The sequence below is a fragment of the Trachinotus anak genome, unplaced genomic scaffold (genome assembly GCF_046630095.1).
Source record: "Trachinotus anak isolate AG129_WGS33_773 ecotype Australia unplaced genomic scaffold, CSIRO_AGI_Tana_v1 ptg000001l, whole genome shotgun sequence".
NCBI lineage: Eukaryota > Metazoa > Chordata > Actinopteri > Carangiformes > Carangidae > Trachinotus > Trachinotus anak.
Window position 1 is genome coordinate 19,525,402 of NW_027273852.1, and position 25,355 is coordinate 19,550,756.

General features: G+C 40.2%; 3 protein-coding genes across 3 annotated transcripts; all 3 read right to left on the minus strand.

Moving 5' to 3' along the window:
- Positions 1–9,910: 9,910 nt before the first annotated feature.
- On the minus strand, positions 9,911–11,063 carry LOC139618432 (trace amine-associated receptor 13c-like; the record flags this gene model as incomplete). The annotated part of the gene is made up of 1 exon (XM_071474390.1): positions 9,911–11,063. A coding segment is annotated over one exon (882 nt), but the record flags the coding sequence as incomplete, so codon positions are not given.
- A 923-nt stretch (positions 11,064–11,986) lies between these two features.
- Positions 11,987–19,999, minus strand: LOC139624022 (trace amine-associated receptor 13c-like). The gene is made up of 2 exons (XM_071482777.1): positions 15,620–19,999; positions 11,987–15,194 (listed from the first exon to the last, which is right to left on the minus strand). Exons 1-2 carry the CDS (start codon positions 15,787–15,789, stop codon positions 14,375–14,377), a joined length of 990 nt encoding a protein of 329 aa, XP_071338878.1. The 5' UTR covers positions 15,790–19,999; the 3' UTR covers positions 11,987–14,374.
- A 2,857-nt stretch (positions 20,000–22,856) lies between these two features.
- Positions 22,857–25,042, minus strand: LOC139624101 (trace amine-associated receptor 9-like). The gene is made up of 2 exons (XM_071482915.1): positions 24,867–25,042; positions 22,857–24,424 (listed from the first exon to the last, which is right to left on the minus strand). Exons 1-2 carry the CDS (start codon positions 25,040–25,042, stop codon positions 23,605–23,607), a joined length of 996 nt encoding a protein of 331 aa, XP_071339016.1. The 3' UTR covers positions 22,857–23,604.
- Positions 25,043–25,355: the final 313 nt, after the last annotated feature.

The following is a 25,355-nucleotide window of genomic DNA, read 5'->3' on the forward strand; positions in this document are numbered from 1 at the left end:
ATCACTTGCCTTTATGGCAGGGAGGCTTAATAGCCACACCCTCAAAATAAGTAAAATGGCAAGAGGCAAGCAAAATTATATTGCTGAAATATCACTTGTGGAACCTGATTGATCACACAAAAATCGAGGCCAGTTGAAAGATAGTCTACTGGATGTAGGATCAGCTGTAGGCAGATCTTCAGCAGTCACAAGTCATGGCACCAGTTGTAACCCCCTATGTTCTGACTCACTCCAGCAGAATGATGAGACTGGCTTTGATCAGGTTCACAGCGTTTAATTGTCATCCACTGTCTAAACAGATAAACAACACAATAGTGTGTTTGGCGTTGTCCTCACACACACACACAGCTCCTGCCCCATAACATGTAAGTCCAAGCAGCAAAAGGGGTGATTAAGACACTCAATGTAAACCTATAGTTTTTACACAAACATGAATTATTTTTAACATGACATGAAATCATGAAATAATTTTCTCACAGCATCAACTATTTTTAGCCATGAACCTGTTTTTAAGTAATTTTTATCCCAAACACAACAATGAATTAATATAAAAAATGAAATACAAAATCATCTGCAAAGGCTCTCACCAATAGATAAAATAATAAATAAAATGATAAACTAAAACCTTTCTTTTTTTAATATAAAACATACCTGTGTAAACAGATAAACAACACAATAGTGTAGTGTCCTCTCACACACACACACACACACAGCTCCTGCCCCTATGCACCAGAAGAAACACACAACATGCGCAATGAAGCCATGTCAGTTGCGCAATACGTTGTGGCTATTGTACATTACTAGCTAATAAGTTAGCAACTTTTCTCGGTCTAAACACAAAATTAACTGCACAATACCAACTTACTAAGGGTCGCAAAACATTTCAACAATGTCTGTATCACTCAGCATATACTTTGTTTTCAGTGAAATTTGTGCATTGCAGATTAAAGTATAAAAGTCACGGAGCTGTGTGCACTACATACCATAACATGGAATTCCAAGCAACAAAAGGGACGAGCTGCTGGCTTCCGGTAACTAAACAAACCACATCTGTCAAAATAAAATATCTCTCCAAAACAAAATAAAACGGAGCCTTGCATAAATAAACCAAAAATAAACACCCATCAATATTAAAATCAAATAAGAAAAAAATTAAAGGAACACTCTGTGAACTTTGACGAACTTCAAACAAACAAAACAACCTTGTTACATATGAACAGTTGACTGGCGTGCTTTGGATCAAAATGGCATACCTGGTGGACACGTTCACTCTCTACAATGAGACCAACAAGCGGTTGCAGGGGCCTGAATCAAACGTCATGCTGTGCAAAGACTCTGGACGCTTTTGTACGCGGACTGGAATACAGAGCTGGAAAAATGTCAAAAGGGGAGTTAAAGCATTTTTCACTGCTGTTGAAGCAGTCTGGTGGCACTGAGCGTGAGTTTACCCGGCACATAAACGTGCTCCGAGAGGAGATTAAGCGCTTGATGTCCACCAGGACTTTAGGCTGGTTGTCACAACCATCACATTTGACATTGCATCACTGGTCAGACGTATGCAAGCCCAAGGTGGCCATTAGTTTATGAAAGAACAGACTGACACAGAGTAAAAAACAGAAGAACTTGTTAAATGTTGTTGCTGTTTGTTATTATTGATACCTGATGTGCATGTGGATATGCAACAGATGCCCCGAGTTCAGTTAACTGTCTGAATGAGATCTATGACAGAGCTGTATGTCTAGGTCAGAGGTACTAATTAATCTCTGAAAATTATTCCTTTTTAAGGGTGTGTGTGTGTGTGTGTGTGTATGCCTATTCTGTTTGGTTGTTAAGTTTAATGTTGAACTGAAAAGAGACATAGTTTAATGTCCTTGCAATTATTATTTCTGTTTGCATTTTATATGCCTGGTGACTTTTTGTAAGGAGGAAGGCCTGCTAATGTTAAGCTTATGTTTGAAGTTTAAATGTTTAGCTCTTGAAAATAGATAAATATTTTTATGTCTTTGCAGTTATTATTTTTTGTGTGTATGTACACCTGGTGACATAAAAGGAAGAATGAGAAACGTTCATTTGTATACGTGGTAAAACAAAGAAGAGAAGGAAAAAAGCCTACAATTGATGTTTATTTTTGTAAATAAAGATTTGTAATGAATCACGTTATGTACATGAGCTACATCCAGGCCTGCAACAATGGAACTGAGCATTTGAATTTCTTTTTGTTTTATTGAGTATTGCCGGCTATTTTATTTGTTTGGGGCTCTTAAAGTGTTTTTTGAGAGTTTAGTTTATATTTTATGTTTGTTCGAATACTCTTGATATTGGTATTTGAAAAGACTTTTGAAAGAAACATTTGATATGGAAATTTATATTTTTTATATTTTATTGTTCCTATTTTCCTATTCAGTGGTGGTTGCTGACTATTTTTGAGAGGTTAAATTAATTAAGATTAAGGATATAAAAGGTGAGTGAGTATATGCTCTTATTGTGTTTGTAAATGGAACCCTGAACTAATATTGATTATAATAAAGAACTCAGGTTAGCCACCTCTCACTATAGCTAGATACACTTGAGAGGCGCTACACAAACATACCAGGGTAAGGTACAACATGACTCTATACGCAGCAGCTCCTAGAGTGGTAGCAGGCAGAAGATGGAGTCCATCTGATGCAGTGCAGCAGGCAGTGAAGTGTTTACCCCAAACAGTGTGGTGTCATTGACCTTGTAGAGGCCTAACAGTCATAAAAGTCCATGTTTATTATGTTCAGGGTTTAGTAAAAGTAGGCAGAATCAACAGGTGGTGATTAAATAATGACCAATCAAATTAGATGAGATTAGATTAGCTGTTTTCATTCACCTTGAAACCCAGGGTACAGATAGACAGTAATGTATTTTGGTACAGCTAGTGTAACTGGTTTAAATGTAGTACAGAGGTACCCTATATAAAATGACAATTGCCAATTAAAGGGAGATAAAGTATCAAAATAGGCTTTATGACAAACCAGAGTACAAGACAACACTCCTTAAAGTGAATGGTCTGCTGGTGTATGTTTTTTGTTTGTTTGTTTTTTGTGTGTTTTTTATATGTATATTGCCTGAAATAAATTGAAATTGAATTGAATTGACTTGAACACCAATCCTATTTTATCCAGTAGGAATCTGTCATACTGACATACATATCTGTCATGAGACTGTCATACATGTTTTAATTTCCTCTTACTTGGACTGTTGTAATTTTCTCTATATATATTATATTTGATTATTTTAAAGCTTATTATCATTATTGTTAATACTTTAATGTTGTAGGATTAAATGGGTAAGAATGTTATCAATACAGCCTCTTTTATTGATATTGCTTATCATTCCAGAACTTTATCAATGCTTTTGTTCTGTCAAGTTAACGTATTACCCTCCTGACCTAGGGGTGTCAGGGAGGGTCTCGATGGCCTTTGCCGCCACGGCCTGTAGACTGTATGTGAAGACAAAAAGGCAGAGTGACATCGGCCTTTGTACAGCAGGACTGCAGGATTTATTCTCATAAACCAACCATGCACATTATCAATTATTACAAACCGTAAATAAACGTGACGCTTCTGCCCGTCACCATAACCAAACAACACAAAACAAACCCCTTTCTTCCTTGTTTACATTTTACATTGTACCGTGTTAACTACGTTAGCAGTTAGCAACCGTCACCCAAACACTGACATTAAAGCAGTTAAAACTCAAAATTGCTCGGTTGAAACTCTCTATTCTTTTCCCACATAACATCGATACTCTTGAAACTTGTTTTGAAACACAGACATGTACATTCGGAGAAGTTAATCCCACCTGTATGTAAAGACAAAAAGGCAGAGTGACATCGGCCTTTGTACAGCAGGACTGCAGGATTTATTCTGCAGGATCTGCCTAAGGGTTTTGAGTTTCTCCCAGGCGTAAGGTGCCCCCTATTGACATGAGAGAGTATCGCGCTACTACCGAAAACAACAACAGTACAATGAAATGAGCACTGAAATCCCATTTTCTGATACAATAAAATGAAATTAAAAAAAACATTTACAGGGTTGTCTTGTTTTTTTTTGTCAAACCATTTCAAACACAATTTTTAATGCACTCAGTATTTTTTTTAACACATAATGAGCTGTACAACTACTTAAATGACAACATATTTTCCGTTTACAGTATACTGTTTTTAATCATTTCTTCTCTATGAATTCATTGTATTTTTAACATCTTTTTTTTTAACCTCTACACCATGAACTTAGTTTTTAACCCTTTACAAACGCACCAAAAAAGAACAACTGAGAAGAACAAGATTTACAATTATTTATTAAAAAAAACTAACAAAAAAAAAAAAAAAAAACACTTTCTCAAACAGCAAAAGCCAGTTGCTGGTTCTTTAACTGTACACAAACTTGTTGGCTAACACAGCTACAGCACTTGTTCATTTAAATACACTGCTATGTACTCAGGCAAACATTTCTTAATTTTAATCTTAACAGGTTTTACACACAGAGAGTCATCAGTTTTAGTGGTATTATAGCAATAGGCTTCCATTGTCCGACTCAAACTCCACATTGATTTGGGGATCAGGGATTTTGCAGTAAAGGTCTTGGTGCAGGACAGCAGCTTTGAAAAGCTCTTACTGCGTGTAGATGTACCGCCTAAATGGGAATCTACTTAAGTTTCTTGGAATGGAAGGAATCTCATGCTTAAGTGAGGGTGACAGCACACTTGTGGACACAGAGGGAGCAACTGGGGCTTGAGTTATCCTTTTTGATGTTGATTTGAGGCAGATTTACAGCACTTATTTCAAACTTTTTATATTCCAACTGTTGCTTGGTGATTTTCCTGGGCCTCCATTTGCAGACCTGCAAGGCATACTTTGAGCTGCTCGTTGTCTCTGGAGTCAGTTGTAACATGCACAAAGTGTCCAAGTGTACATATAGTTTCTCATGAAATGTTTGGTACTCAAGATGTTAAATATCCTCACAGATTAGGGAAGAAAGCTTTTGTAGAGTCTGGTAGAAGAAGTCTTGATTGAAAGCGACCAGTTGTGTCTGGGGTAGGTGGTGACACCTATAGGTGAGAAGCACCAATCCTCTCCCGTGCTCACTGTTTGTGCTGTAAAGTTTTATGGTGATAGACAATGTAGTTCCCTTCCAAGACAGTGATGCAGGTGGTCAGGATGCTTTCAGTGGTTTCTCTGTTGAACATGGTGAGTACAGGTGGAGGGAGGCTCACTTTCAATGCTCAACACAGGAAGTGGAGATGCTGTTGTGCTGTCTGAGTTCTGTTGATTTTTGGACTGACTGCACCTTAACAATGAGGAAGTCCAGGACCCACAAAGTATACAGTATATACAGTAGTTACCAGCATATTAATGCAATCCTCTCCTGAAGACTCAACACCAAGGGCTACAGTGTCACTGAGAAACCCTCCCTCAATCAGACTCACTAGATGCGGGCAGTATAATTACCCTAATTTCCACCAGCAACAGCGTTCTAAGATACACCTACTGGTGCAACCTGAACACTTCGAAATTGTTAAACCTTGGGTCATTGGGTGTTGCGGATCTTATCATCAGACCCCCTTACCCAGGTGACCAAGCCAGGGGTGATCAAGCCCTTCTGTCAAGGTTGCTCCCTAGGCCATGCCTAACCCCTCTTAATCCAGAGCCAGCGGGAAACCTTTTCAGCAGCTCCCAAGATGTTTATAACGGCTCTTCATCTGTGCAGCCCACAGATCCCTTAGAGTCCTAGAATCTTGCCCTGCAAAGCCCCTGCAGCCCACTTCAACTGTCTCACAGTGGGTCTTCTAGCTCTTCCTCCAGCAATTGGCTACCAAAGGTGCATATTTGGCTTTATTCCTCTCATGTGCTTCCTCCATCTGCTCTTCCCAGGCGACAGTTAACTCCAGTAGCACCACCTGTTCAGTTGCCACAGACAGCAGGACCACATCTGGCCTGAGAGTGGTGACTACGATAGTGTGCTGGTAGAGCTGGCATGTGGGTGAGTCCTTGGACTTGGGAGAAAGTAATAGACTGACTGGATCAAGAACTTGAATAGGAACGGTTCAGCCTTCCTAAAATCTGTCCAAGTAATTTTGTGTACTCGCATTCTGTCCAGGTCCCCTGCCTGCCCATGCCCACCATTCTGCTAAGACGAGCTTCCTCCACCTTTGCTCATACCTCCTCCTGGATTAGCCTCTGCCTCTTCTTCCCTCTGGCTTTGCTGTAGCAAGGTGTAGGCTTTCTACCAAGCCTGGCCTGCCTTATTGCCACTGTGCCCACCAGGGTGTTGTGCTGCAGCCTTGCCTAGGCATGGTGGACCACCTCCTGGGCGCACCACTTCATTCCTGTTCTGACCTTGACTCCTGCTGTAGAGACCTTTGTGTTAACTGAATCTTGATAGAACAGGACATCTTTGGCTCTGGTGACCTTGAACTTGTAGATATATCCAGGCCTTGAATTTTCCAGAGGCCCTTACCTATCCACAGAGGAGAGCTACTTCTCAAGGTCAGAGGAAAGCTACTTCTCAAGGTCCTTGTTGGTTGCTTGGCATGCTGCTGTGTCCTATTCCTTGATGGGCTTTTCTGTCACAGAGGGAATTTTGGTGTCTCCCAGGGAGAAGAGGAACTGGTCTGTTACCTTTCCTTCCTGAGGATCAGCGTCCTGGATTTCTCTGGCTTGAAGCTCATTTTTGCCCAGGGCATGAGTTGTTTAAGACTTTCAAGGATCTACCTGCATTCGGGCACTGATGTTCTGGTAACTGTCAGGTCATCCATAAATGCCCTGATTGAGGGAACTCTGCACTCCACCTCAGCTGACTTAACGACCATATTTATGGCTAGTGCAAACAGGGACAGAGAAAACGTGCAGTGATAATGCCCTTCTCCAGAGGATGCCATGCTGATGTTGAAGTCCCAGAGGACACTCTAAGACTTAAGTTATTATAATAGTCAAATATGAGGTTTCGGATCTTCTCCGGGATGTGGTATCTGGTCAGGGCCAATTCCACCAGCTTATGTGGGATTGAACCGTACACATTAGTGAGATCAAGTCAAAGCACTGCCAGGTCTCCCCTGCTTTCTCATGCCTCTCTGATGAGTTGAGTTACCGCGCCAGTGTGTTCACTGCATTCTGGCATGCCTGGGACACCTCCCTTCTGCACTGAGGTGTCTATGTACTTGTTCTCCAAGCGATCGGCTACAGTCTTAAAGAAGATTTTACATTCCACACTGAGGAGTGAGATTGTCCTGAATTGCTTGATGTTGCTAGCATTTTCCTCCTTCGGAATCCAAACACCCTCCACTGCTGAGGCACCTTCCACCTCCTCCAGATCACCCTGTGGATCTTTCAGAGCTGCTCCACAAGCCTGGGGCACCACTTGAAGACCTTGTAAGGTACACCACTTGGGCCTGGGGCTGAAGATGATCTCACCAGCTTGATACCTTTCTAGATGAATTTCTGTTTTCCAACAGTGGAGTGTACCAAATGTAATAATAAAAGCTATTTAAGTTATTTAACTCTACATACGTTCCTAATGCAAAAAGGAGATGATTAATGAGTGTCTGAAATCTCAAATTAGGATGTCAGATGTCAGATGAGGATGTCCAGCCAGCTCTTTGCTATGGCAACTGAGCTGTGACTCTGCTGTATGCTCAGTGTATTGCCTATTGTATTATAAGCTACAAGGCCATGGTTTGTACCTGACCAGTGGCCCTTAGGGCACGTTCCATTAGTGAAGTCGTGGCCTTGATTGCTCTGTTTAAGCATTTGTCAGTGGATGATATCTGATTGACTGCATTCTGTTCCTCCACTCTCACCTCTGTCCAGTTGTACCTCAGAGTCATGACTGCTGGTTTGCTGTCTTATTCAGTCTGAGGAGTTTGTGTTTGCCTAGAACACATGTGTTGGGGCCTTCAGGTAGGTGGAGCTTGACCTTTTTTTTTCTCTCTCCCAGTTAGTTGCTGGCCTTTAGGTTTCAGGTCTTGGGTTCTGCTGGGAGTATTGTACATCAGTCCCTAATGGCCTTTGCCTTCGGTGTTAACCAATAGCAAACCCTGTTAAAGGGCAAAGCAAATGAAATAGAATTAGTAGTGACTAAATGTTACTCATGGTCTGAGTATTTACATAGCCCTCTAACTGCATGCCCAGCTGGCCCCTATTTTCATATTACTTGCTGAGTTCCAAAGGGAGGAGAATCGCAAATGCATGGGGGATTTATAGGGGACCAAAATGGGCAGTTGCCAACCCCCTAAGTGCACAGTCTGTGTCAGGGGGCAGAGGTGGAGCCTATCTTGGGTTAACTGAAGCCTGTTAGAGCGCTACACACGTACTCATAGGACTGGGGTGACTACTATTTAGTGGTGAGAATGATTGTATTTGAAATATTTTGAATACAGTCAGTTTCCTCACTGTACACTAAAACCTGGTTCCCATTCAGAACTGAGTTATAGCTGGTATCACTCTAGGACATAGATGTCAACATGAGAATAATTTTACAACCAATTTTTTATATATACGGTTATTGGCTTTCTGATCTCAGTCATTCAAATTGGAACTGTAGTCAGATAATACAGAATATATATGTATGTGTGTGTGTGTGTGTGTGTACAGGAAGAGGAAAACAGAGAGAATATGGGGAAAAGGAGAATGGGAGTGGAGAGACGGAGAAAAACAACAACAACAACAACAGCAAAACAGCCACAATAACAATAACTAACAATATCCACATCTTTGGTCACTCTATAGTCCTTAATCATTAGATGCTCCGTATGTGTATATGTGTATGTGTGTGTGTGTGTGTGTGTGTGTGTGTGTGTATGAGAGGAGGAGTAGGTTTGCATGTATGTATGTGTATATGTTCATGTGTGTAGCAATTTGTCATTGGATGTGGTGGGTAGTTGATGTGGGGGCTGCAGTAACACCGCCCCCCCAGACCAAAGGCACAGGTGGCCAGAAACCAGGCCACCAAGACTCCCAGCCACACCCACAGCCCAAGAACCTGCAGCAGCATGCCATCCCGGCAGCCACACGTCCGACCCAAGGGGGGCCCGCAAGGGAGTACAGAGGCAACCCCCAGCGCAAGGAGGCCCGTAGAGGGACAGCGAGCAGGAAGCCCCAGAGCCCGTGACCACCAACCCCAGCGCGAGCCGGACGCAGAGCCAAATGAACTGAAGGCCTGCCCATACCCCCGGCAGAGAGCCTGCCACGCACCGGAGAGGCCCCAACCCCCCAGCCCCTGCCCCCCCAGCAGCAAAGACCCCAGCCCACCGCGGTTGCCCAGTATTCCGGCCCCAGTGACCCTGCAGGACGAATGGGGGAAGGAGGGTGGACAGAATCCCCACCCCCTCGCCAGAAAGCCAAGCCCGGGGGTAGAGAGCAGCAGGCCCCCCCGCCCAGCCCCAAACCCAATCTCCCAAATTCGCCAGTAGGGCCAAAAGCATCCCAGAAATGCCCGGATTGCCCATTGGAGCCCCTAACCCCCGCAGCATGGCCTAGCCAGGTCTTTTGAGATTGAATCGTGGAGAAGTTTGATCATTTGTTTTTATGCAAGCGCTAGGTGAGCTGTATAATGTTTTAATCCAAGATAAGAAGTTATTGTAGTATCTGAAGTTCTATAGGACATGTGACTTTACGGGTTTGTTATGTTTAAATAGGGGAAAATGAGGCCTTTTATGGTATGGATCATATACGTTGTCTTAGGTTCATGAAGACAACCAACCTATATAGATGGGGAGTTGGAGCTGTTATTCAGAGGAGAATCATATTGGTTTCAACTCCTCTCTCGGGCAACCCAGGGTGCTTGATTTGATGCTAGACTTCTTTGTAATAAACCTCTTTATATACAAGCAAGACGGTGTCAGCAGAGTTTTCTTCATCATCATCACATCATCGCTATTTAATAAACAACATTATCACCAAATCCAAATTTCTGTAGGGTTGCAAAAAGAAATTTCCAGTTCACCCTGTCGAAAGCCTTTTCTGCAACCAGCTAGACAATTACAGCTTTCTTATTTTGGATGTTGCAGATGTCTATTAGGTCAATTAGTCTCCGTGTGTTGTCAGTGTAGTCAGCCTTTAATAAACCCATTTTCAGCTGTGTAAGTTCAATGTATAGAAGAAAATAAAAATTTCCCATTCACAGGTAAATAAATGGTTTCAGTCAATCCATCAAAGTCTACATTAAATTGGCCTCACTAGAGCCAGGCTGCAGTATCTGAAGTGTAACAATGTGTTGAATAGATTTTCTGAACCAGGGGTAGAAAGAAACATAGATCATAGGGTTTAGACAGGAGTTGAAATACAACACCCAAGTCTCAATGGCTGTAGATGACGCCCCGACAAAGTTGTTCACAGCTGCAACTGTTAAACAATAATATGGACAGGAACACAGAAGAAAAACAACTACTACAACACCAAGAGTCTTTGCTGCTTTCATTTCAGATCTCTTACTTTTGACAGTTTCTGAACACTTAGGTTTGACAGCTGCAATATGAGAGCGCATGGCACGAGCCTGAGACACTGCCACCACAAATACTCTCATGTACAAAAGTGTAATGACTGAAATGGGACTTAAAAAGGTCACAATAAGATCAACAATTCCTTCCACATAAGAACTTGTGACAATACACTCTCCGTGACAGACTTTATACCAGTTTGGTTGCTTTAAGAAATTTCTCAGTATCCAAGTGCTGTGCACAGCAGAAAATATCCAACACAGACAAACACAGAGTTGAACTCTTTTCAGTGTAACTTTGGTGGAGTAAAACATGGGGTCACAAATTGCCATGTAGCGGTCAACTGATATGAGCACCATATTTCCTACTGAGACACTAACAATGAGGTAACCTAAAAAGTAAATCACAGCACACATAAAGTCACCCAGGATCCAGCAGCCTCGGAAGAGAAGGATTTCAGCAGGCATCTGTACGAAACCCACAAGGAAGTCTGCGACAGCCAGAGAGAGGAGGAGGAGGTTGGTGGTGGTGTGGAGCTGCCTGAAATGAGAGAATATCAACACTGAACACACTGTTACATGTAGCAGTTGTAGAAATAAGAGTTATTATGGGGTATAATTCTAAATGTCTTATTAGCAGTTATAAATGCTTGAACTGTGGTGCAACAACATGAATAAATACATCACAACATTCCAACTGTAAAAGCGTTTTCAAATAAGTATGCATTTAAAAAACAATATTTTATGTATTCTTCATATCCTAGAGGAGAGGGTTAGTGATGAAGGTTATATGCAGTAGTGGGATATGTAAGAAAACATGACATCACTTTTTCAATCAAATTTTTGTTGGCTATTTCAAAAGCACTATAGTCATAGTAAATATTTTAAAAGTAAATTTTAAAAGTAACAATACTTTTTTCATGTAGGCTATCTAACTGGAACCTGTCAACTCTTTTCATTAGTAACCTAAATATGACATTATGTTGCATAGCTGGAAACAAAAAAATCAACATTTCAGGTCATGCAGAGAAAGTCTATCTCTGCCTGAAGTGGGAGATAGAGATGATGACCAGCAGGTTCAGAACCACAGTGAGCAGAGTGATGCAGGACAGCACAGTGTAAATGAATGTGGCCTCCATGTGAGAGTGCATTGTTTTCCTGCAGGAGGTGTTGAGCTGGGAAAAGCAGAATTCAGCCTCGTCCAGGGCCTCCATGTTCAGAGAGAGAGGAGAAGCTGCTGAGCTGTAACAGCTTTCTGAGTAAAGCTCTTTGTCATACAGTTGATTTATCTCTTTCCTTCCTCCCCTCCCATATGCAAATTACATCTATTGAGAGGGCTGATTATGTCAGGGGCGAGGAGAAAAAAGAGAGAGAAAAAGAGATAGAGAGAAACCAGGAACAGCTGTATAGGTAATGGTGTTATCAATAATAATGACAGATAACAGTGGTAAATAGTACTGATGAGGAATGAGGACAGAGAGAGGGAGAGAGAGGTCTAATTTTGTCTCATCAGACCAGAGAATTGTTTCTGCATGCTCTCAGAGTTCTTTAAACAATGTTAGCAAACTCCAAGTGGCTGTCATATACCTTTAACTCAAAGTGGTCTCCATCCAACTCTGCCATAAAGGCTCAATTGATGGAGTGCTGCTGAGATGGTCATCCTTCCAGGAGGTTCAGTCAACTCTGCAGAGGACTTCTGAAGCTCTGTTGAGTGAATGTTGGGTATTTGTTTCCTGGGTTGCCCAGTTACTCAGTTTGGCTGAATGGCCATGGATGAGTCCTGGTGGTTCCAAACTTCTTCCATTTGACAATTATAGAAACAGAATTCAGTAATAACAGTAACTGTGCTGTCTTATAACACTCAAAGCCGTGATTTATGCCGTGCCACAGTTTTATTGTGGAAGTCTACAGAGAGTTCCTTGGACTTCAGGTAGTGGGTTTTGAATGTGCAACCTTTCATATACAGGTGTCTGTCCTTCTAAACCTCATTCAGGAAATGCTGTTCGCCACGGGTGGACTTCAATCAAGTTCTAGACACATCACAAGAAAAATTAAAGCAAACAGGATGTACCTGACAACCAGTTCAAGTGCCAGAGGAAGGGGTCTAATTACTTTTATAAATGAGAGATTTCAGTTTTTGATTCTTAATAAATAGTAAAAAAGAATTTAAAATTGAATCTACAACCCAATAAAGTGGCCAAAAAGTATATGTATGAATACATACATATACTGAACTGTATGAATACTTTCTGAAGTGATCATAGTATTCAGCAGCCTAACCAGGATTGGGTTAAGTTCACAGCCGTAAGAAGCACCGATACTCAGTGTGATGGTATTAGAGATGTGAGTGCTGAGCTGGACTGATTGTGTCATACCAGTGAATAAGTCCTGGACCAAATTGAAGGGAGGGGGTCATGCAAAGACAGAGTTGCAGGGATTTGAATGTAACCCTCTCCTTTAGAATCAACACCCTCAGCTGCATTGTTACTGTGAAATCCTCCCTCAACCAGACTCAGCAGATGCAGGCACCACAATGACCTCAATTCCCACCAGTGTCAAACAGACTAGTCACTGTCACAAATCCAATAGTGGAGTGTACCACATGTAATTGGTATGAAAGTTTTGAAACTCTTCACACGACAGTGATAATGCAAAAGATGATGATTAGTGAATGTCAATTTATCAATGTATTGCTTATTATCGTGTAAACTATTGCATGTCTGTGACATGATGAACATTTAATGAATGAACAAAGGAGTGATACTAGACACAGACATTGAGTACACTGATTCAGTGCTGCTCCATCATCAGTGGCTCTTTCATATACTAGCTGAACACCAGTCAAAAAACTATGTGGATTGTCAACCATCTTCTTATTTGGTGAATATTTTGGTGTCCATAACCATACAGATTTACATCCATATCTTAATGCTTGTACAATTCCTGACATGTCTATAATGCTGAAGGTTCATTGTGAGGAAGGCAGAATCAACAGCTGGTGATTAAATTATGACCAATCACAGTAGTTTTCATTCATCTTGAAACCTACAGGATACATCAGACAGATTGTGGGGCTGTTTTCTTGTAGCACACATAATATGTTATTAAGACATTTATTATCAGTCATGAACTCTGATATAAAATGCTGCTGTCCTTCCATATGTTCATGTGGGTTTGTCTAATTGAGTGTTTTTGTAACCAGAATTGTTTTAAATAATAATAATGAAAACAAAAAACATGTTGGTACAGCTGGTGTAAAACTGTAGTACCACAGGTATCCCTTATAAAATAACATTTTACAATTAAGGAGTGAAGTATACTGTTAATACTGTTATATGTTAAGACTAAAATGGGTAACAAGGATTTTAATGATACAGCCTCTGTATATCATACTGCTTATTGGTCCCGAACTTTGTCAATATTCTTATTGATTCCATTTGAATAAAGTAAAAAAAGAGAACAACTGAGAGAAAAAAAAATGTATTTACTTTTAAAAACAAAATACTGTTGGGGGGCGGCCCGATGGCAGAGTGGTTGGGGCGCGTACCACACGAGCGAATCCCGGTTCGACTCAATCAGTAATCAGTGATTGAAATCATGAGAAACAGCCAATTTCCTTACTGTACCCCCTGAAACCTCTTTCCTATTCAGAACTTAGATTTTGCAGGTATCCCTATAGGTTTTGGGAATTAATGGATAAAATTCACAGGTTTTGCCCCCAACAATGGCTTTTTTCAGTTACATTTTCATTCACATTGGATGACTGCAGTCAGATTACACAGAATATGCAATAGTAATCACAAACAAACATCATTATCTGGTAGAGACAGATGTATATGGTAATTTTATACTTCCATTTATTTTCCAGACTTTGAGTTGTGTAGATTTAGTATATTAAAGTCATTTTTCTCTTTCTACATTAGATTAGCCTGACTAGAGCCAGGCTGCAGTATCTGAAGTGTAACAATGTATTGAATAGATTTTCTGAACCAGGGGTAGAAAAAAACATAGATCACAGGGTTTAGACAGGAGTTGAAATACAACAACCAAATCTCAATGGCTGTAGATGATGCCCCAACAAAGTTGTTCACAGCTGCAACAGCAAAACAATAATATGGACAGGAGCACAGAAGAAACACAATTACTACAACACCGAGAGTCCTTGCTGCTTTCATCTCAGATTTTTTAGCTTTAACAGTCTCTGAACGCTGAAGTGTGGCAGCTGCAATGTGAGAGCGCATGGCACGAGCCTGAGACACAGCCACCACAAATACTCTCATGTACAGAAGTATGATGACTAAAATGGGGCCTAAAAATGTCACAATGAGATCAACAATTTCTTCAGCATAATTACTTATGAATATACACTCTCCATAACAGGAGTTATACCTGTTTGGTTGTTTGAGGAAATCCCTCAGAATCCAAGTGCTGTGCACAGCAGAAAATATCCAACACAGACAAACACAGAGTTGAACTCTTTTCACAGTAACTTTGGTGGAGTAAAACATGGGGTCACAGATTGCAATATAGCGGTCAATTGATATGAGCACCGTGTTTCCTACTGAAACACTGACAATGAGGTAACCTAAAAAGTAATTCACAGCACATATTAAGTCACCCAGGATCCAGCAGCCTTGGAAGAGGAGAATATCAGATGGCATCTGTACGAAACCCACAAGGAAGTCTGCGACAGCCAGAGAGAGGAGGACGAGGTTGGTGGTGGTGTGGAGCTGCCTGAAATGAGAGAATATCAATACTGATACATGTAGTATTTGTAGAAATAAGAATTATTATTAAGGGTTACAATTCTAAATGTATGGACTGTACTGTGATAACGTGAATAAATACATCACAGCATTACTAAAAGCATTTTTAAATAACAAGCATATTTTCATCAAAGGACATTAGAATAGTAGATATGCAGCACCGTGATATGTGAAAAATCATTACTAATTGTTTTTCATTCTCATTGTTTGTTGTCTATCTAAAAAGCACCACAATCATAGTTATGTTTCTGAGCTCAAAGCTATTTCTTCATGGATCAAACTGGAACCTGTAAATCAAAAATGTTTTCATTAGTAACCTAAATGTGACATTATGTTGCATAACTGGAAACAAAGTAAACATCTTTAGGTCATGCAGAGAAATTCTATCTCTGCCTGAAGTGGGAGATAGAGATGATGACCAGCAGGTTCAGAACCACAATGAGCAGAATGATGCAGGACAGCACAGTGTAAAGGAGTGTGGCCCCCGAATGAGAGTGCATCGTCTTAATGCAAGAGGTGTTGAGCTGGGAAAAGCAGAGTTCAGCTCCTTCCAGGGCCTCCATGTTACCAGAGGGAGAAGAACCTGCTGAGCTCTGATAGGTTTCTGATTAAAGCTCTCTGTCCTACAGCTCATTTATCTCTTTTTTCCTCCTCTTCCATATTCAAATTACAACTTTTCATAGGGCTGTGTTTGTGATACTCGGGCCATATCTACCTACCTGTTGACAACGCTAACTGTAACTGCATCGTCAAAACAAGGTCAAATACATTTTTTAAAGATCAGTCCTCTCAGGACTACTCAAGCATTTTCCAACCCCTTTTTGTCTGATTTTCATTATGAGCACTTTCATCAGTAAAGCATACTGCAAGGTAGTGGCTGGTACCAATATAGAATTTCAGTGTTGTAGGGGAAACATGGGATTTCTTTTCAGATTGTGAATATTTTTTCTGGTTCATACAGGTGACAGTTTTGTTTTGCTGTGGTGCTGGTGATTCTATTCTTTAGGTATGTATGACATCATCCACTCGTCAAGGGTATCCCGTTTCTGATTACACTGCCCGCCCTGGGTCTGCACTCCTGCACTAGAACTGGTCTTTTCCCTTTTGTGGCTGGTCCCTTCTTCTCTTGATTTTGTACCCTACCCACCATTAACGCCTATTTAACTTGGGTGCCCAGATGGCTATGATTGATTGGGACCTGTTTATTCAAAATCCCACACTAGTGCAAATTGATACCTGTTGCAAAGATGATCTGTTAACTATTGCTCACCACTTAAGTATATTGGTGTCCAAACAGCTGATTCAAAAAGGAAAATAAAGCACTGGTTGTATATATACTGGTTGAATTGGAAGTGATTGTGTTGCCAGTGCCTCCAGAGTCTACACCGCAGGCTATCGATGCCCTGGAGGAGGATAGCCATGAGGGAAAGACCCCCAGTGCCACAGGTGAACTAAAGGAGCTAGCAGCCCCAGGCATTGACTTCCAAGTAGATATCCAGGTGAAAACTACAGTTACTTTTCCTCATTTCAACCCTTTATCTCCAGCTTCTTCTGGGTCTCAAGGTATGCCCAACTCAAAAAAGAAAAAGCTGGAAACAGATAATCGAATGATGCGCTCTAGTGTACACAAGGGAGGACTGCAACACCCTGCCCAACAAGTGAGATAAACTGGAGGCACTTGTGAGGAACCAGTGAGCATATCGTGAATGTAGTCTTGTGTTTTACAGAGACCTGCTTAAACACTCCCATCATTGCTACCATTAGTAAGATAGATAGATCTGCTGTTGGGATATTGAACTGTTGGCAATTGGTCTTAGACCTTACTATACTATATTATACTATACTATGTACCAAGGTAGTTCTAATCGTTCATGAGACTGTTGCGAGAGTACAGACTCAGTACCTTGATGCATTCATTGCAATATTGAGTGATTTTAACTTAGTCACCCTCACCTCCCACCTGTCTGACTTTGCTCAGTATGTAGACTGTAAACATTTAGGAGGCTTACACTGCTTCAGCTCCACCAGAACTTGGCAGATCACATCATAATCTGTTTTTTCTTCAGCCTTCCTACTAACCCTATGTACAGAGGCAGGCAACAACCACCCGCTCATTCAGGAACTGGACTCCAAAGGTTAGCAAGTCCCTATAAGGGACTGTTTTGAGTGCATGGATTGGAATGTACTGTTGGAGTCACAGGGAAATGATAACAGCAAGGACATTGATCTTGATAGAACGGTTGACCATACTATGGATTACATTCATTTCTGTATGGACACTGTAAGGCCAACAAGGACTGCATGCTAGTTTCCAAAAAATAAACCCTGGATCACCAGCAACATCAAGACCCCCCTCGACCAGAAAAGGAGGCCTTCAGGGTTGGAGACAGGAAGAAGCATAGGTGTGTGCAACATGAGCTGAAGAGAAGATTAAAGCTAGCAGAGGAGGACTACTAAAAGAAAGTAGAGAGCAAGCTGTGGCACAACAACACTAGAGAGGTGTGAAAGGGGATGATCACTGGCTATGAAGAGAGGAACACCCAGGCAACATCAGATGATTTGGACAAGGCCAATGGGCTCAACCAGTTCTACAACAGGTTTAACACAGCCTCTCCTTTTCTCTCTCCCACGCTTCACCTGCACCTTCTCCTACAACATCTCCTTCTTCTTCTCGCAACATATTTGCATGATATGTCCCTGCAATTCCATGATTTGCATCGTGAACATTTATCTGGCAGCTAATAGACAAACTAAGGATAGTAGAATTTCCGCATTAAATGTTGTTTCAATGTTGTTGATCCTGTGGTAACAGGAAGCATCCCTGACATTTGGAAGACTGCCAACGCACCACCTTCACATGAAGTGGGAAAGTCATATGAGCTAAATAATTATCGACCAATCTGTCTAGCTAAAGTTTTAGAGAAACTGGTAAATAATCAAGTGAGAATATTCTTTGATCAAAATTCAATTTTTATCAATCAGGATTTATAGCAGGGCATAATACTGTGATAGCAGCTACAAAAGTCTTGAATGATACTACCACTGGACTAGATAAAAACAGGATTATGTCACCATTTTTATTGAATTATCTGCAGCTTTTGATACTGTTAACCACCAAATTCTTTTAAATCACCTGCAAGTCATAGGTTTTGATAAAAAAAAAAGTCTTGCACTTGGTTTGCAATTATCTAATAGGTAGATACAAGGCAAATGGCTCTATGTTTAGCTTCAGGTCTGTTAACAAAGGTGTGCCAAAGGGTTCCATTTTAAGACCACTTTTATTTACCATTTTCACTAATGGTTTAGGTGAGGAAGTTATGTGCAGCACAATTCATCTGAGGCTATCGTTTCTACAGTAGCACCCTTTGCTGCTCATGCTGTTCATGGAGGTAAATGTCCACGTTAAATGGATCAAAATTGTATCCTTTCATAAATGCTGTAGGTTCTGGATAAATGACAAGCTGTGCTTCAAGAAACATATGAATGAAATTGCCAAGTCTTTAGAAGCAAAAGTGGCATTCTTTTACAGAAATAAGACATTTATTCCCAGAAATTACAGAAAGCTAATTGTTCAGTCAACCTTTTTATCAGTCATGGATTGTGGTGATATAATTTATATGCATTCTCTTGCTTCTACTCTTAATCTTCTGGATGCAGTTTATCATTCTGCCCTTTAATTCATAACTGGGGATAGCTTTAGCAGAAAGTGAGTTGGCAATTCTTGGCAGAAATAGGAGAACAACACTGCATTATTATTTTTTTATCTACATAGCATTTATTGGCAAACTTCCTGCATACGTGACATGTCTTATTAACTATAGCTCAACTTCACACTGCACTAGGTCACAGGACTATCTGGTTCTTGAGAATCAACTTGTTGGCTTGTTGACTTGTTGGTTAGATTTTATGCTCAACACAAGTGGCATAACATGAAAAAAGATTAAAATTAGATGAGTTAATCCCTTTTAATCTTTTTAAATTCATGTTTCCTTTTCCTTATCCATTCAAAGTAGTTTTTATATCTCTTTAATCTCTTCTATCTATAATTTAATTTTGTGGATTTACAATTTTTCAATTATACAGCTCTCCAAATTCTCCAAATTTGTAACAATAAGACTCTGAATTAGAATTTGATTATTAGGAAAAGTAACACCAAAAAAGACTGTGATTAACACTAAGGTATGAATTATGTGTTGTGTCCTTAAATGTTTTATGGTCATGGTGTGAGATGAATGTCTGTGTTTAGATACATTTCAGAATTAAACATTTCAAAAGTTCTACAGAAAGTTATTCAGTCCTCTAGTGGAAACACAAGAAGACACTTAATGCCCCTAAATGTGTGCCAACCCCCAGGGGTTAAAGCTGTTGTGATCATGTCATACATTTGCCATTTGCTCCTTTGCATGCTTTTTCCCCAGCTTTGAGCTTTTTGCCACACCACATTTCGCCATCCATGAAGTTTTGCTTCTGGCTCTCTGCACTTTACCATTTTGTCCGCGTGTTCTTTGTCTTTCTTCTGCCACAGGCTCCAATTAACTTTTCTTAGTCTACATGTCATCTTTTATTTATAAGTCAAGTCAAAACCAATAGAATCAAACAGCAGAAGTGCCTCAGACTATTTTTTTTGTAACTTTTATGTCAGGTCTGAACCATGGCTCGGACTCAGATGCAGACAGACACAGTTTGCAAGTTCACAATAAGTCCTTTAATAAAGGCAAAGTAGGTACACGAGTGATCAGTCAGCGAAGCAAAGGTATCCAAATCGGCAGGCAAAGGCAGGGTCAACAACCAAAAACAAGACAAGGAACTAATCAGTCTCACGGGGAAAAAAGGCTGGAATGTAGTCACAAGGAACAAGACGAACTGACATAGAAGGAAGGGAACACTGAGACTAAATACTCTGGGAGAGGGAAGACAATGAAATACAGGTGCAACACATTAGGGCAGGGCAGGTAATCACACAAGGGGAAGACACATGTGGGCAGGAAGTGAAGAACCTGAAACAAGATAAGAGGTGAATATCAGAATAAAACAGGAAGTACAAGACAAAGAACACTGAGAACTCAGCTATCCAGCTGAGGCATGACATTTTAATTATTTTCTCAATTCCGACTTCTCAAGATTTTGGATTATTTCAGAGCCACCTGGCCAAAGGCAGTCTCCTCTAAAGTTAAGTAATTAGAGCGTTATCTCACATCAACCCGCAAGAGATGTAGGCAGATAAACACATTCCGCCCACGACCGCCTGCAGAGAAGCCTATAAAGAAATCACCTGTGCCTGCTAGAAGAAGCTGATACTATGGAGGGACACCGGCAGAATCATCACCTTGGTAACGGACAACGCCTCAGAGAGCATCCACTGAGAGCCCGCCATCAAGATTACTGATCAGCTGATTCAGATTCTAGCTGGGTCTCCAGCTACAGCCAACTCACAGTAGGCGAGATCTTAACATTCTGCTCATGACTGGGTTGATGTCGAGATAAAATAATATTCCATCATCAGGTTCCATTCTTAGACATAATAATAGCTTATGATTTAGTTGTATAGCATATTTGTAAATAGCCACCACACATTCTTTCCCACCATTGCTTAAACTGGTCTTCTGCTCCATTTTCATCCTGCTAATCATTGCATTTACCCTTTAAATAGTAGCATAGCTAATAAATCTCTGAAAATCAGTCGTTGTGCTGTTGTGTTACTTTGAAGTAGAGGCTTGAGATCCATTGAATCAAGAAATCACGACTTCTGATATTAGACTGATCAACTGAATTTATGGATTCATGAAATTTGTCTCTTCAGAGACTGGTACCCCATTAAATGAGGATTTCAAATTATGATGATGTGGCCTTGGTATGCTACAAATGGGTTAAGAATGGGTTTTAAAATGATTAAATATGTGGGCTTATAAAAAAGTAAATTATAAACAGTAAATTCTTAAAACTTCTATCTTTCTGCTTATACTAGAAAAGGATAGTAATGTTCGGGGATAATCTGATGTTTGGAGTCTAGACTGACTGCTTTGGAAAACATGGAGACATGTTAAGAAATATTTCTTTGGAGGTTTGCATCAGCCATGACCTCCTATGGCAGTGGAATCAAATGTATGGTGTGGAATGACATAAGTTTTAGGTGAATAATTTCAGGCCCAATTTATAATGTTGTGGTCCATTAGTCATTTTGGGGAGGGTCAGAAATACCTGCACAATTAGGACAAAATGAGAAAGACATAGAGGAGAAGCACAAACTATAGGAGAGAGGAAATACAAAGTTGAGATGACATGAAGTAGTATGACATGAATGCAGAGAGAGATAGCAAAGAAAACTTACAATTAGCTTTATCATTATAAAACAAATGTACAAATAATGATTTGACTGGTGAGAGAGGTCATTTAAGTGTTCAGTATTAAAAATAGGTTGTATTGTTTTCTTTTCCCTCCCCCACCAGACATGAAGAGAAGTGACTAGATGAGTGCAGAATGGAATTACAGTTTTAACCAAGGGCTATTATTCTGTTTTCACCATTCAGAATGCCATGGTCTCACATTCTGCACACTTTTTTCTTCTTGTCAAATACTACAAGCGCTGGTTAACATGTTCTGTGTTTTCAAAAAAACTGTTAATGCAATTGTCTTTATTTATTTATTTTTGGTTTCATGTGCCCCTGGTTGTTTCACATGTAAAACATCTGAAAACCACATGTGGCTCCAGTTGTTTCACATGTGAATTGTCTGAAAACCCATGTGCCACTTGATGTTTCATATGTGAAACATCTGAAAAAGCATGTGAAATGTCCAAAAACCAAATGTGCCCGTAATGCCTCACATTTGAAATGTTGGAAAACCACATGTGGCTCCAGTTGTTTCACATGTGAAATGTCCAAAAACCACATGTGCCCCTGATGCCTCACATGTGAAAAGGTCCAAAAACCACATCTACCCATGGTTGTTTCACATGTGAAACATCAAAAAACCACGTCTGGAATGCCTCATGTGAAATGTCCAAAAACCACATGAAATGTGGTTTGAAATGTTGGAAAACCACGTGGCTCCAGTTGTTTCACATGTGAAATGTTCGAAAACAACATGTGCCCCTAATGCCTCACGTGTGATACGTCCGAAAACCACATGGGTGTGAACGTTTGTAATACATCAGTGATGATGCAAAATGATGATGATGATTAATGAGTGTCAAATCTCAATTTACTGCATATTGTAGTGTCAACTACTGTTTGTGAAATTCTGAGTAATAAATGAATTAACAAGGGAATGATTGTCGACAAAGTCATTGAACACACTGTTTCAGTAATGCTCCATCATCAGTGGCTCATTCATACACTGGCTGATCATCAGTTAGAAACTAGTAACATCCAGTCACATTTATACAGGTTGTCATCCACCTTCTTATCTGTATAACAGTATGGTGTCAGTGACAAAGGCCTTACAGTCTTAAAGATTTAAACCCATCTTTGAATACTGTGTACAAATTATACTGAGGATACTGAAGGCTTGGTGAGAGGAAGACAGAATCAAGGTGGTGTTTAAATAATGACCAATGACATTAGATTGTTTTCATTCACCTTGAAAACCAGGGGACAGATTAGACAGATTGTGAGCCCTGTAGCAAACATAATATGTTACTCAGATATTTATTTGCTATTAAACATGAACTCTGATATCAAGGTCTCCTTCAATGTTCATGCTGGTTTCTCTAACTCTGTGTGTGTGTGTGTGTGTGTGTGTGTGTGTGTGTGTGTGTGTGAAAATTGTTTGGTATAGCTGGTGTACAGTAAGTGGTACAAATGTAGTTCCCCAAGTGTAATGTTGTCATACTGCAACAATGATTTTATCAAAACAGCCTCTCTTATTGGTAGTGCTTACAGGTCCCAAACTTCATCAATATTCTTGATGTTTCCATTAAATAAAGTAAAACAAACATTGAGAGAAAAAAATTAATTACTTTAAAAAACAAAATACTGTCACTATACAAATCATTATATAACTGTACTTGAACTGGGATGAAAAAAGTACTCTGAACCAGCAACTGCAAAGCATGATGTACATGGCATTTATCTCAGGTTATAATATCCTAATATCATACAGTAAGTGGATAACAACGGTCAGAGTGCAAATGAAATCATGAAATACAGACAATTTATTTACTGTCCCCTGAAACCTGGTTCCTATTCAGAACTGAGTGTAGTCAGATAACATATGCATGTGTAATCACAAACAAACAACGATGTCTGGTGGAGACCGAATGCGAATTCTGTTCTGACCGACTTTGAGCCATGTATATCCAGTGCATTGAAAACAACAGAAGAATAATTTCCTCTTCACGGAAAAATAATTGGTTTCAGTAAATACATCACAGTGTCTTTCTACATTAAATTGGTCTGACTGGAGTCAGGCTGCAGTATCTGAAGTGTAACAATGTTTTTAATAGATTTTCTGAACCAGGGGTAGAAAAAAACGTAGATCACAGGATTTAGACAGGAGTTAAAATACAACAGCCAAATCTCAATGGCTGTAGATGATGCCCCAAAGGAGTTGTTCACAGCTGCAACAGCAAAACAATAATATGGACAGGAGCACAGAAGAAACACAATTACTACAACACCGAGAGTCCTTGCTGCTTTCATCTCAGATTTCTTAGCTTTCACAGTCTCTGAACGCTGAAGTGTGACAACTGCAATATGAGAGCGCATGGCACGAGCCTGAGACACAGCCACCACAAATACTCTCATGTACAGAAGTATGATGACTAAAATGGGGCCTAAAAAGGTCACAATGAGATCAACAATTTCTTCAGCATAATTACTTATGAATATACACTCTCCATAACAGGAGTTATACCTGCTTGGTTGTTTGAGGAAATCCCTCAGAATCCAAGTGCTGTGCACAGCAGAAAATATCCAACACAGACAAACACAGAGTTGAACTCTTTTCATTGTAACTTTGGTGGAGTAAAACATGGGGTCACAGATTGCAATATAGCGGTCAACTGATATGAGCACCATGTTTCCTACTGAAACACTGACAATAAGGTAACCTAAAAAGTAATTCACAGCACATATTAAGTCACCCAGCATCCAGCAGCCTTGGAAGAGGAGGAATTCAGAAGGCATCTGTACAAAACCCACAAGGAAGTCTGCGACAGCCAGAGAGAGGAGGAGGAGGTTGGTGGTGGTGTGGAGCTGCCTGAAATGAGAGAATATCAACACTGAACACACTGTTACATGTAGCAGTTGTAGAAATAAGTGCTATTAACAGTTATAATTATGAATGTGTGAACTGTACTGCAACAACATGCAACACAAGTATGTATTCATGAAAGGCCTAAATATGAATACATTACTATGTATTATTTATATCCTAGAGGAGAAGAACAGTGGATATCCAGTGGCCTGATATGTGAGAAATAATTACTAATCCTTTTTTCAATCAAATTTTTTCTGGCTATCTAAAAAGCACCACAATCACAGTTATATGTTGCCTAGCTGAAAGCCATTTATTAATAAATCTAACTGGACCCTGTAAGTCAAAAATATTTTCATTAGTAACCTAAAAGTGACATTATGTTGCATAACTGGAAACAAAAAAGTAAACATCTTTAGGTCATGCAGAGAAATTCTATCTCTGCCTGAAGTGGGAGATAGAGATGATGACCAGCAGGTTCAGAACCACAATGAGCAGAGTGATGCAGAGCAGCAGACTGTAAAGGAGTGTGGCCCCCCAATGAGAGTGCGTTGGCTCCCTGCAGGAGGTGTTGAGCTGGAAAAAGCAGAGTTCGTCTTCTCCCAGGGCCTCCATATTCATAGAGAGAGGAGAAAATGCTGCGCTCTGACAGCTGTCTGATTAAGGCTCTTTGTCATACGGCTAATTTATCTCTTTTCTCCCCTGCTCCCCCATACTTACATTTCAACTATTCAGAAGTCTGAGTATGTCATAAATTGGCCATATATACAGTATGTACCTGTAGATAATGTTAACTGTAACTACATGATACAAAATTCAAATAAAAAGATTAAAAAAAAAACATGGAGGTGGACTGCTCAGAGCAGCTAAAACATCTTCTAACCAATTTTTGCCTGAATGAACACTTTCATTAATTAAGCTTCCTGCATGGTGA

What these genes read in the sequence shown, in the direction of transcription:
- LOC139624101 (XM_071482915.1), bottom strand. Translation starts at nt 25,042, where the DNA reads ATGAATATGGAGGCCCTGGGAGAAGACGAACTCTGCTTTTTCCAGCTC. An exon ending in ATCTCTATCTCCCACTTCAG is followed by an intron (nt 24,425 to 24,866) that starts GCAGAGATAGAA and finishes CTCTCATTTCAG; the next exon opens with GCAGCTCCACACCACCACCA.
- LOC139624022 (XM_071482777.1), bottom strand. Translation starts at nt 15,789, where the DNA reads ATGGAGGCCCTGGAAGGAGCTGAACTCTGCTTTTCCCAGCTCAACACC. An exon ending in ATCTCTATCTCCCACTTCAG is followed by an intron (nt 15,195 to 15,619) that starts GCAGAGATAGAA and finishes CTCTCATTTCAG; the next exon opens with GCAGCTCCACACCACCACCA.